Below are 13,119 nucleotides of genomic sequence, written 5' to 3'. Positions count from 1 at the left end.
ATCTTTAATTATCGCAGAGTACCCTGAAAACCTGCAGTTACTGCTAGTCTCAAACCCGGTTAAAGTAAGGGGATTGGGTATGAGCTTACCTACTCCATCCTGTAGAAAACAAACATGTTTTAAAAGCATTAACCAGATTAAACCATTTAAACTGTCTGGGAGTTGAAGGGTCTTCATTCAGAAGAATTATGAAAGCGGAGATTCTTCGGAAGTCATGGAGCCAATGCCCCTTCTAACAAACAAGGCTGTTATGACTTTATGCAAGAAGGCCGTTGCCAATTCGTTATGATTTTATGTCCGGCCTTTATCACGCGAATTACACACCGATCGAAATAAGACTATTCTAATCTTAACATGTACCAAATCAATGACGTTCAACTGGTTTGAGCAGTCTAGCTTCCTTATTGGTCCCTTGTCCACCTAGCCCTTCCAATTGAGTCTAGAACACCAATTACAGCTTCAGCTATGCGAACTATTTATTTCAAGCATACTCTGTTTATATACCAGACAGACAGACCGCATCACACCATAAAATAGAAAATAATATTTGTACAAGATCAAGCCAAATGTGGCTGTGAACGTGGGATACAATAATCAATAAATTGAATATATATTAGGTACAGTAATTCGTATAATAATAATTTATAGGTCAAAATAAAGCTTGTAATTAGATGAATATATATAAATTAAATCTAATCACTGAATAAATAAATTAATATATTTGTAATATATGCTCACCATCCAGGGTGAGTACAGGATTAGAATCCTACCAGTCTTGTAGGAGTACCTTGCACTTGGAGGGTGCAATGCATATACCGTACCTGCAGACACTGATTGTCAACTGATTAAGTGCGGATTGCATGGCTTGGGCATTATCGCACAGTAAGACAATATCATCCGCATACTTCACACCGCCATCGCTTACGTCCATCAGAGCTGTTTCCAGGATGTCATCGATGGCAAAGTTGAAGAGGAATGGTGAGATTGGGAAACCCTGCCTAACCACACTGCTTGAATGGAACAATGGATAAAGGTGGTTGTATGCCCTCACTCTGCCTGAGGTGTTTGTATACAGGGCCTTCAAGATGTTAATAAACTTTTCAGGCACACCCTTCTTCAATAGACAATCCCAGAGAACAATCCTGTCCAACGAATCGAACGCAGCCCTAATGTCAAGGAACACTACGATTGTTGGCACGCGATAAGTATGACGGTGTTCTAACGTTTGGCGGAGGGTGAAGATATGATCAATGAAACCTCGACCAGAACGAAAACCAGCCTGCTCCTTGCGAGTCAATCGTTCTCGGGTTTTAAACAACCTACGAAGAATGACAGAAGCCAATATTTTGGACGCAATCGGAAGTAGACTTATCCCCCGATAGTTGTCACAGGAACGACGTGAACCCTTTTTAAAGATAGGGACGACTATCGAATCATTCCATGATGTTGGAACGCTCTAGCTCCCAGACCTTTGTAAATAACTCAGTCAATTCCTTAGCCAGAAAGTCACCATCATCTTTAAAAGGAGCCAGAGGACAATTATCTGGGCCCGGTGAGTTGTAGCGACACAGTGCCAATTTCAGTACCTGATGCTCATGTACGATCGGTTCACAGAGAATTTTAGAGTAGACTTGACAATTAAAGACTACAACAAATGAGACTGATATGAAGTTCCTTTGTTTGTAATTTTGATAATTAAATGACTTGCAGACCTTGTGCAGACTACCGTGATTTTGTCCTTCGATGTAACATATGTAGAAGATGTTTGCTAGAATCCGAACCTTTATCGCTCGATCCAGATTGAGACTGAAGCATATTATAACGATTTCCGCGTACTGTATAATAAAAGAACCAGTAACATTTGCTCCCATAATCGCAGATATTAATGAAGCTTCGGCTGGACGAGACTAAACCATACTGCCGACCTTTGAACGAATACTGAATAACCTTGAGAAATATTAGCCAATCAGAAGACAGTCAGTATACAGTGAAATATAAAATACAAAACTCAAAAATTAAAGGGGATACTATTCTTTTACATGACTCAAAAACTTATCAAGGTGAGATATAGGTTCAGAAGTTCTAAAATCATAGTGCATCTGGTACAGGAACTCATCCATATGGCTCCATGATAGTCGACCTCTGAAACCATGATAAGGTCTCAAAAATTCTTTTAGCCTCGAACACATAGCTTCAATGTTCTTAGTATATTGTTATAGTTTACGGTTTAGCGTTAGAGTTAAGGCTTAGGGTTAAGGGTGAGACTATAAGTTATGGACAACCTTTGAGCGACGATAGAGTGATCCTGAGACTGTCAACATAATAACTAAGACTAAATGAGGGTATAAACCTGTGTGAAGAATTCAAATTATGATTTAAAGTTCATGGTTAAATCTAGGAATTATACTTAGGGTTTTCATCACGAACTGACATCAGCTATAATGCCAAAACTTTTTATCCAAATGGATAATTGAATTTCGCGCCAAAATCTTAAGATCACTTCTCTTTTAGACGCTGAATTATCACGTCTTCCTAAAACTCCGCTGTAAAGCGATCGTACGTAAGCATTGTAGCACGTTGTATTTCGACGTTCACTTGGGAGCAGGAGCGACCTGAAACAGCAACACAACAGTCAGGACAGACAAGTGCGTCTGAAGTGAGAACACGGTGTGATGGTGCAGCAGATATATTTGAAATTGAAATACGCGGTTTTTAATACAAAAGGGGAAAGTTATTACAAAATAGTTTTACTCGTTATTCTGCAGGTTCAGACGACGTAGGGCTTGTTCTTCTTCTTCCAGTGCATTCACTCTTTGTTGTCCTGCAATGAGAAATACAAACACACATTATTAATGTTGCATGTAATGATTTTTATTACTGTTACACTACCCCCTCTCTCCATGAGGCACTGTCCTCAGTGCCTGGTTGCGGGCATGGATATGCTATTCCCCCTTCTGGTGGCACCTCGTAATGGCTGGTAGCCGTCGGGGGATTGACAAACGGGGCATCTAAGTGCACCGTTGTTTTATCCGGCTTCAGTTGGTTGTAGTGTGCCGTTAGAACGTCGTCTTGAGGTCGCTGGAGGTTGCGTAGGACGAATGTTGTAGGGGACCGAATAAATACGATTTCGTAAGGCCCTTTCCAAGGTTGGTGAAACTTGCCGCATGTTCCTGGTGGGGCCATAGGGCGATGTAGCCACACACGATCTCCAGGTTTATATACGGGCCCGTTCGCATGTCGATCGTACACATTCTTTTGGTGTTTGCTGGCATTTTGTAGATTAGCTTTAACTAGACGGTATGCGTCGGCTAGGCGGCTACGAAGGTTACGGACGTATGGTACATAGTCTTGAGCTTCGAAAGGCAACAACGGCATTTGGATCTCTATAGGCAGGCGTAATTCATGTCCAAAGAGTAAAATCGCAGGTGAAAATCCCGTGGAACCGTGAACTGATGCGCGGTAAGCTAACAAGCATTGGGGTATTGCATCATCCCAGCATTCCGTCGACAAATTATTGATAAACGACTGTAGGAGGGTTTTAATGGTTCGGTTTGTTCTTTCTACTAAACCGTTACCTTCAGGGTGGTATGCAGTGGTATGTGTTTTGCGGATACCCAATAATCGGCATACCTGAGCGACGAGATGGCTTTCAAAAGCTGTACCTTGATCGGAATGGAGTGAGAATGGAGCGCCATAACGGGAGACCCAATGATCAATGAAAGCTCGAGCGACCGTGAGGGCATCTTGTTGAGGTATAGGGACGGCTTCACACCATTTGCTAAAATAGTCCACCATCACCAGTATATAACGGTTTCCGTTCTTTGATGTCGTAAGGGGCCCCATGATATCGATACCGACTCGTTGATGTGGACCTTCTGTCGTCATTGGGACTAACGGTGCACGGGGTCTTTGCTGCGGTGACTTGATGGCATGGCACGTGCTACAATTTTTGCAGAATTCAGTCACGTCTTCATGGATGGATGGCCACCAAAACCTCTGGCAGATCGCATGTTCAGTTTTTCGTTTCCCCGAGTGCCCGAGTTCTCGATGCACCTGTTCCATAATATTCTGAACTTGCACACGTGGTACTATCAACAGTGGTTGTTTTGACTCGCTGACTATAAATAGTGTGTTCCCATACAATCTCAGGCTACTCCACTTGGTACAAAGACAGCGCGTCGCTGGGGAATGATCCTTTAACTCTGCTGTAGAAGGTTTATCGTTTCCGTGTAGTTGTCGTAGGTAAATGAACTGCAGGTCAGGGTCTGATGCTTGAAGAGACGGCCAGTCGATCTCTGGGGCTGTGCTAAGGACAGCACTAATGGTACTAGGAGCATAGGGTATACGGGACAGAGAGTTGGCGTTTGTGTGACGGCTGCCTGGTCGGTATTCGCAAGTAAAATCAAACTCCTGTAGTCGCTCTTGCCAGCGTGCCACTTGGCCTTCTGGTTCGCGGAAGGAGCGGAGCCATTGTAATGCACGGTGGTCTGTGCGTACACGGAAAGGTTTACCTAGTAAATAATGGCGGAAATGTTGTAAGAATTTTACTAATGCTAACATCTCTCGACGCGTTGTCGAATATCTTGTTTCGCTCTTATCCAGTCGACGGCTAGCGTACGCAATGACTCTTTCTTGCCCATCTGGGGCCACTTGTGATAGAACTGCTCCAATAGCGGAGGAACTGGCATCCGTATCAAGTATAAATTCTCCCCCGCTTGCTGAGGTATCCGGAACGGCTAATATAGGTGGAGAGCTTAGTCGTGTCTTCAAAGCATCGAACGCCTGTTGACACTCTGTAGTCCATAAAAATTTTCGTCCTTTGTGCGTCAAACGGTGTAAGGGTGCTGCTAATGATGCAAAGTCACGGACAAAGCGTCTGTAGTAAGAAGCTAGGCCAAGAAAGCTACGAACGTCTTCAGGTGATTTGGGCTGTGGCCAATTAACAATGACACGTGTCTTTTCTTTATCGGTGCCTACTCCATCTGCAGTGATACGATGTCCTAAGAAAACTACTTCTTTCTGCAGCAGACGACATTTGGACGGTTTTACTTTTAGGTTGTGTTGTTGAAGGCGATGGAGAACTGCTTTCAGATTAGCATTATGTTGCTCAGGTGTGCTACCATACACAATAATGTCATCGAGATAAATCAAACATTTATGAGGTACTATATCTTGTAAAACTGTTTGCATTAATCTTTGGAAGGTAGCTGGGGCATTCGTTAGACCGAAAGGCATTACTTGGAATTCGTATAAACCATTTGGCACTACAAATGCGGTTTTCTTTCTATCTTGTGGTCTGACTTCCACTTGCCAGTACCCTGATGCTAGGTCTAGCGTTGAAAACCAACATGCGCCACTCAAAGCGTCTAATATAGCATCGATTCTCGGAAGAGGAAAAGAGTCACGCTTAGTTATAGCGTTAAGGCGTCGATAGTCTATGCAGAGACGCAGAGAGGAATCTTTCTTTTTAACCAGGACGATAGGTGATGCCCAGGGGGATGATGACGGTACTATAATATTCTTGTCAAGCATATCCTTTATCATCGTATCCAGTTGTGGTTGATAGTGTACTGGCACTCTACGAGGCGGTTGCCTAAGTGGTCTGTGGTCCCCCGTGCAAATGGTGTGTTGCACCGTACTCGTGCGATTGCCGGAAATACTCTCTTCGAATACCGAACTAAACTGTTGAAGCACGGCAATCGTTGCATGTCGATCTTTCTCTTTTAGTGTTCGGTTGTCGTTTACTTGCCGCACCAGGTCTGAGATTCCCACATATGACACAGCTTTAAATGGCGTGTTAGTATGGTGCAAGCGTATTTTAGTCTCTCCAAATTTAGCTTCCAAGCTGTCCATAAATATACAAGCTTTATGTTCTAACATGAAGTCGACTCCGAGTATCATATCCCAAGTCAAAGTCGGGCAAACTAAAAACCCCTGACGGAACGGATGTCTATCTATCATTAGGTCCAACCATACCTTAGAGTTCACTTTCAATGGGTCTCCGCTAGCTGTGAGTAATGTGGATGGGTATCGCGTCTGTTGGACTTTACGATTAAGCCTTCCTAAAAACTCGCTCTTAATTAGGGATACTGACGCTCCGGTGTCTAATAAAACTTCGATATCGATACCCTGTACTCTAGCCTTAATCGTGATGGGACGCACATGGTTAGCATAAGAAGATAAATGGAAAATGTACGGCTTACTTGTGTTACCAAAACGATTATGACCACATTTCTTTGCGTTTTTGCCAAACCTTCGACAGTACGGGCATTCGGATTGACGACCATGATAACTATTCGTTGGTCTCCACTTCTTCTCAGTGGGATTGAACTGTCTTCGACTGCTGTTCCAGTGGGAAGACCGGGTAACGTTAGATATGCGTTGAGGGTTCAGTGGGCGACTCGCTTTTGTGGGCTGCATTACTGCCATCGCAGTTGGCTGGTGCACGTCAAGTGGGCTTTTTAGCTGCTCGGCTGCCATGAACCGGAATGTAACTCTTTTTAAGGAATTTATATCTGTTGGAGGGTTTAGTAGGAAGTGTTCCTTTAAGGAACTGGATAGTAACCCTTCCACGAACCGAGACTTGATCAATTCATCTCTTCCAGTGGCATCAAGACAAGGAAACGCTTGCACAGCCATCTGTTGCAAAGAATTAAAATAATCCATTGGATTCTCGCCGGGTGTTTGATGTCGTGACAAAAAACGGATGGCTGCTTGTTGGGGATCCACCGGCGTCGAAAAACAATCATCGAGAATCTTCCAGTTCTGAGCGAGAGTATTGTCCGCCGCAAACCCGTTAACTATAGCTCTTTTGGTAGCTTCGTCACTGAGGTAGGACACCAGATAATCGAATTGTTCCGAAGCTGGAACTTTACGAAGATATGCTGCAACTTTGAACTTCCACACTGTATAGTCTGACGAGTTTTCCAGGAGTGGCGGTTGACGGGGAGCTGAGCCAGTAGTTGGCTTGACTGGAATCACCGGCGGTTCGTTCAGGTTTTCATCGCGTTTTTTAGTGAACACCTCCATCACCACTTGTAGCACGTTGTATTTCGACGTTCACTTGGGAGCAGGAGCGACCTGAAACAGCAACACAACAGTCAGGACAGACAAGTGCGTCTGAAGTGAGAACACGGTGTGATGGTGCAGCAGATATATTTTGAAATTGAAATACGCGGTTTTTAATACAAAAGGGGAAAGTTATTACAAAATAGTTTTACTCGTTATTCTGCAGGTTCAGACGACGTAGGGCTTGTTCTTCTTCTTCCAGTGCATTCACTCTTTGTTGTCCTGCAATGAGAAATACAAACACACATTATTAATGTTGCATGTAATGATTTTTATTACTGTTACAGGTCTTTATTTCGATCTTCGCGCAGTCACAGTGGTGCGTGGGATTATCTGTTCAGACAAACAAAGGCTCTCAACATTCCATATAAGATAGTAGGGAATATAACGCTTACAAAAGGTAAGGAAGTGAATGAATACTTGAACAATACTGTTTTAGCATATGCTTGGTTGTTTGGGGTCAACTCTTAACCAACCAACCTGAGCTGTTACACACCCACCAATAATAGCAACGACGATGATGAATATCAGTTCTATGAAAGGCTGCAATCAATTTTAGAGAAGTGCTCACGAAAGGACCTCACCATCGTGATGGGAGACCTAAATGCTAAAGTCGGAGTGGACAACAAAGGATACGACATGGACTAGGAGAGAGAAATGAAAATGGGGAGAGGCTTGCAAATCTATGTGCATTCAACAAATTGGTTATAGGCGGCACGATATTCCCACACAAGCGCATACACAAAGCTACGTGGATCTCGCCGGACCACAACACAGAGAACCAGATAGATTATATTTGTATCAACAAAAAATGCCGAAGGACAATGAGAGATGTGAGAACCAGGAGAGGAGCTGACATGGCTTAAGATCACCACCTAGTTGTGGCCAAGATGAGACTGAAGCTAGACAAGCACTGGACAACTGGACAAACAGCATTACAAAGGTTCAATACAGCCTTCCTTCAAGATACTGACAAACTCATCGAATTCAATATTACTCTCAACAACAGGTCGGAAGCTCTACAGAATCTACTGGAAGAACAAGAAACTACGATGGAGGACAACTGGAAACTGATGAAAGAAACACTAACTTCAACGTGTGTGGAGGTTCTTGGTCCTAAAAAGCATCATCATAAGGAATGGATCCCTACGGGAATCCTGGACAAGACTCAAGAAAGGAAGAACAAGAAGACAGCTACTAACAACAGCCAAACAATAGCAGAAAAAGTCAAGGGACACGCCGAATACACAGAAGCAAACAAGAGAGTGAAGTGGAGCATTAGAGTCGACAAGCAGAAATACGTGGAAGAGCTACCAACGACAGCGGTAAAAGCTGGAAGAGAAGGGAAGGTGAACCAAGTATATGATATGACGAAGAAACTGACAGGGAGATATAATAAACCGGAATGATCAGTGAAGGACAAAGAAGGCAAGTCAATCACTGAAATTCAAGAACAGAGTAACAGGTGGGTAGAACACTTTTAAGAACTTTTGACTAGACCAGCCCCACTGAACCCAAAGGACACTGAAGCGACACACACAGACCTTCCTATAGATGTCACTCCACCAACGATCGAATAAATCAGCGTGGCCATCAGACAAATCAAGGCTGGAAGAGCAGCAGCACATGACAACATACCAGCTGAAGTACTGAAGTCAGACATTGAAGTAACTGCAAACATGCTTCACACTCTATTCAAGAAGACATGGGATGAAGAGCAAGCACCAACAGACTGGGAAGGATATCTCATCAAGATACCAAAACAAGGATCTCAGCAAGTGTGAGAGCTACAGAGGCATCAGTTTGTTATCAGTACCAGGAAAAGTTTTCAACAGAGTGCTGCTGAATCGGATGAAAGACGCAGTAAACGCCGAACTTAGGGATCAACAGGCTGGATTCCGTAAGGAAGGGTCGTGCACAGACCAGATTGCGCACTATGGATCATCGTTGAACAATCAGTTGAGTGGAACTCATCACTATACGTCAACTTCATTGACTATGAGAAGGCGTTTGACAGTGTGAACAGGAGAACATTATGGAAACCTCTTCGACACTATGGAGTTCCTAAAAGGGTTTTCATCACTATCCGATGGACTACAGTGCAAAGTGGTGCATGGAGGACAGCTGACAGATGCATTTCCAGTAAGGACCGGAGTCAGACAAGGCTGTCTACTCCCCCCATTTCTCTTCCTTCTGGTGATTGACTGGATTATGAAGACTTCGACATCTGAGGGGAAACACGGAATACAATGGACATCTCAGAATTAATTAGATGATTTGGACTTCGCGGATGACCTAGCCCTCCTCTCTCATACACATGAACGAATACAGATGAAGACAGCAAATGTAGCAGCAGCCTCTGCATCAATAGGCCTCAACATGCACAAAGGAAAAAGCAAGATTCTCAAATACAACACGGAGAACACCAACCTTATCACATTTGATGAAGAAACTCTGGACGAGGTGGAAACATTCACGTATCCGGGAAGCATCGTTGATGAACAAGGAGGATCGGATGCAGATGTAAAGGCGGAGATTGGCAAAGCAAGGGCAGCACTTCTACAACTGAAGAACATATGGATCTCAAAACAACTGTCAACTGATTTCAAAGTCAGAATCTTCAATACGAACGTCAAAACAGACCTACTGTATGGAGCTGAAACGTGGAAAACTACTATATCCATCATCAAGAAGGTACAAGTATTTATAAACAGTTATCTACGCAAAATACTCAACATCCATTGGCCGGATACTATCAGCAACAGCGTTTTATGGGAGAGGACAAACCAGCTTCCATCTGAAGAGGAAATTAGGAAAAGACGTTGGAAATGGATAGAACTTGCATTGATGAAATCACTTAACTGCATCACAAGGCAGGTGCTAAATTGGATTCCAGATCACCAGATCACGTCGGTCTCACCACTGAAGATACCACCAGTATTGTAGTTTGACAACTATTAACCAGTAACACCTATATTCGAATCGTCCCCCACTTAGTTAAAATCAGAAGTCAGAAGCGAAAAGGTTGGAAAGATATATTTTGTGCGTTATCAATATATCCAGAAGCGGTTGATCTATTCTGGCTAGTGAACGAAGATGTTTCCCACGCTGAGCTGTAAGGTGATCTGGTGCGGATGCATGACCGAACGCCTTCAGTTAAACAAGTCCAATAAAATTAATGTGGTCAGCATCCAATGTCGAACACTTGAAAAGCTATTGATTTTAGGGAATTATTTACTGCTACAAAGTAATATATAGATACGTGAAAAAGTGCGTAGACAAAGGAAAAGCACTAAAACTGTCAGGAAGCACCAAAATGTACAATGCAATAACTTGTTTACTTTTGTTAGTTAGAGCGTCACATAGGCACATTGTTAAGTCGTCACAACGGTATGATTCACAATATCGGGCATTCGGTGGGGTTAAATTATTAATAAGCCAGGAATGGAAACTAACTAAGGCATAAGTAGTAAAATAACCTTTGTCTTAAGCTGGCGAACTCTCAGGAAAATAAACTCAGTTTCAAAATCACTCTCCAAGTTCGACTTCCGTCTGAATTTTAGAGTTAGAATATACTTAGAAAGAATACCTATAGAACATGGTTGAAGGAACAAGAACATAGAATACATCCTGATATGGTGAACCGCGTTGTGCTCATCAACGACACTACTGGTATCTAAGCTGACTAGATTTCAAAAAAAGTATATTAATCAACTGAAATGTGACTATATGAGTTAAAACTGTCCCGAAATAGTGTACCATGGCTTCTGATTTGTCCCGGCCTTCCTCCACACACTACGGTAATTGCGTTGAAGAACCAATGATGCATCCTTGTTCTGAAATTTATGAACAAGAAAAGTTTATTTGTCTTCTTGGTTTCAGATAGTGCCAACTCATTTTCACATGTTTACTAAGCTACCTGGGTCGCACTTTTACACTTATTTCGGAAAGACCTGGAGCGCTCCATCGTCTATGCTGTGCCGAGACTGATGGCAACGCTTCAAAACTTCTTCTTTCGTCTCAACAAATGTCAGATCTCCCGGTTTATGCATAAGTAAGAGTGATTTTTCTTCTTCTGGACTGTCAGGATATAAATGGTTGAGTTACACGATTGCAATGAGAAATGAGACCACGTCTCTCTTAATGATATTATCATGTGTTGATTAATTTTTAAATCTGTCTCATTGTGAATGCCAATCACTATATCACCAATCTCTGATGCATGGATTAATAAAATCCTTGAGAGATACCCTTGTTTTAACCATCTACTTCGGAAGTTCCAGAAATCTGTATATAAACGGAACAGCTGTTTGGACAGAGTTAATTGTTGTGCACGAAAATACTCGAAGAATGCAGATATTCGTAAAGACATTGACAGGGAAGACTATAACATTGGAGGTGGAGCCTAGTGATACTATTGAGAATGTGAAAGCGAAGATCCAAGACAAAGAAGGTATTCCTCCTGACCAACAACGTTTGATCTTCGCTGGTAAGCAGTTGGAAGATGGACGTACTCTGTCTGACTACAACATCCAGAAAGAGTCGACTCTGCATCTTGTCCTTCGTCTACGTGGTGGAATGCAAATATTTGTGAAGACGTTGACTGGTAAGACGATCACGTTGGAGGTGGAGCCTAGTGATACTATTGAGAATGTGAAAGCGAAGATCCAAGACAAAGAAGGTATTCCTCCTGACCAACAACGTTTGATCTTCGCTGGTAAGCAGTTGGAAGATGGACGTACTCTGTCTGACTACAACATCCAGAAAGAGTCGACTCTGCATCTTGTCCTTCGTCTACGTGGTGGAATGCAAATATTTGTGAAGACGTTGACTGGTAAGACGATCACGTTGGAGGTGGAGCCTAGTGATACTATTGAGAATGTGAAAGCGAAGATCCAAGACAAAGAAGGTATTCCTCCTGACCAACAACGTTTGATCTTCGCTGGTAAGCAGTTGGAAGATGGACGTACTCTGTCTGACTACAACATCCAGAAGGAGTCAACCTTACATCTTGTTTTACGCCTGCGTGGAGGCATATGATTTCTGTTAAAGTTAATTTCAAAAATAAATTTTAATTTGATTCTAGTTCTAAATGTCTTTCTGTTTTGCGAACGGCTTATGATGTTGGCTGTTGTGTTGTACGAAGTAGTGCTTTGTACGAGTGCGATTTGATCGATGCATATTCGAGCTTGTATATATTCCAGCTAAGTCGTTCATGACCTAATCATACTGTAGAACAGGCTGTCTGGACTTTAATACTAAATGTGTTTGACAACGTAGGCATAAGAAGTTGTATAGTATTGAGTGGGGACACGTGTTTAGGGATTTGTGGGACAGCAAATGCAAGTAAAGGGATTTTCATACTACAACCGTTTTCGCGACATTGCATAGTCCTTCACTGTAGATAGCGACCGCATATCTGACTTGATTTTGTATGCCCAACCCACTTTCGGCGTCTTTCCGTAGTTCCCGTTCCAGTTGTATGTTAGTTTGTTCTCTCCCGCAGTAGGTTGATGCTGATGGTATCCGGCCTACGGACAATGAGTACCTTGTGTGGACGATTGTTTAAAAATACTTGTACTTCCTTGATGGTGGTTGTAATAGTTCTCGGAGTCCCAGCTCTGTACAGTAGGACTGTCTTGACGTTGTTATTGAGGATTCTCACTTTGATGTTGGTTGACAGACAGTTGTTTTGAGTTCCGTATGTTCATCAACTGTGGAAATGTTGTCCTTTCTTAAGTCCTTGCCTTTACATCTGCATCAGATCCTCCTCACTCATCGACGGTGCTGCTCAGGTAAGTAAGAGTTTCCGTCTCTTCCAGAGTTTCTCCATCAAGTATTATTGGATTGGTGTTCTCCGTGTTGTATTTGAGCATCTTGGTTTTTCTTTTGTGTATGTTGAGGCCTACTGATATAGAGGCTGTTGCTACACTGTTTGTCTGGACCTGCAATTGTTTGTGTATGGGAAAGAAGAGGTAGGTCATCTGTGAAGTCCAAGTCGTCTAGTTGCATCCAAACTGTCCATTACATTCCATGAGCTGGTCATCTGAA

At 42.8% G+C, this 13,119-nt stretch overlaps 1 protein-coding gene across 1 annotated transcript in view; it reads left to right on the top strand.

Annotated features, from left to right (window-relative positions):
- The window catches only part of Smp_046690 (putative ubiquitin (ribosomal protein L40)), a gene marked incomplete at its 5' end in the record, with an annotated part of 17,435 nt that extends 5,274 nt beyond the window's left edge, over positions 1-12,161 (top strand). Inside the window, one exon of the mRNA XM_018796038.1 lies at positions 11,382-12,161. Coding sequence (XP_018650291.1) covers positions 11,382-12,108 — 727 coding nt within the window. The 3' untranslated portion in view covers positions 12,109-12,161. The remainder of the gene's footprint in view (positions 1-11,381) is intronic.
- Positions 12,162-13,119: the final 958 nt, after the last annotated feature.

This window comes from Schistosoma mansoni, chromosome 2 (assembly GCF_000237925.1).
Source record: "Schistosoma mansoni strain Puerto Rico chromosome 2, complete genome".
NCBI classification, from domain to species: domain Eukaryota; kingdom Metazoa; phylum Platyhelminthes; class Trematoda; order Strigeidida; family Schistosomatidae; genus Schistosoma; species Schistosoma mansoni.
The sequence above is the reverse complement of the archived record's forward strand: the minus strand, read 5'-3'. Positions and strand labels throughout refer to the sequence as shown.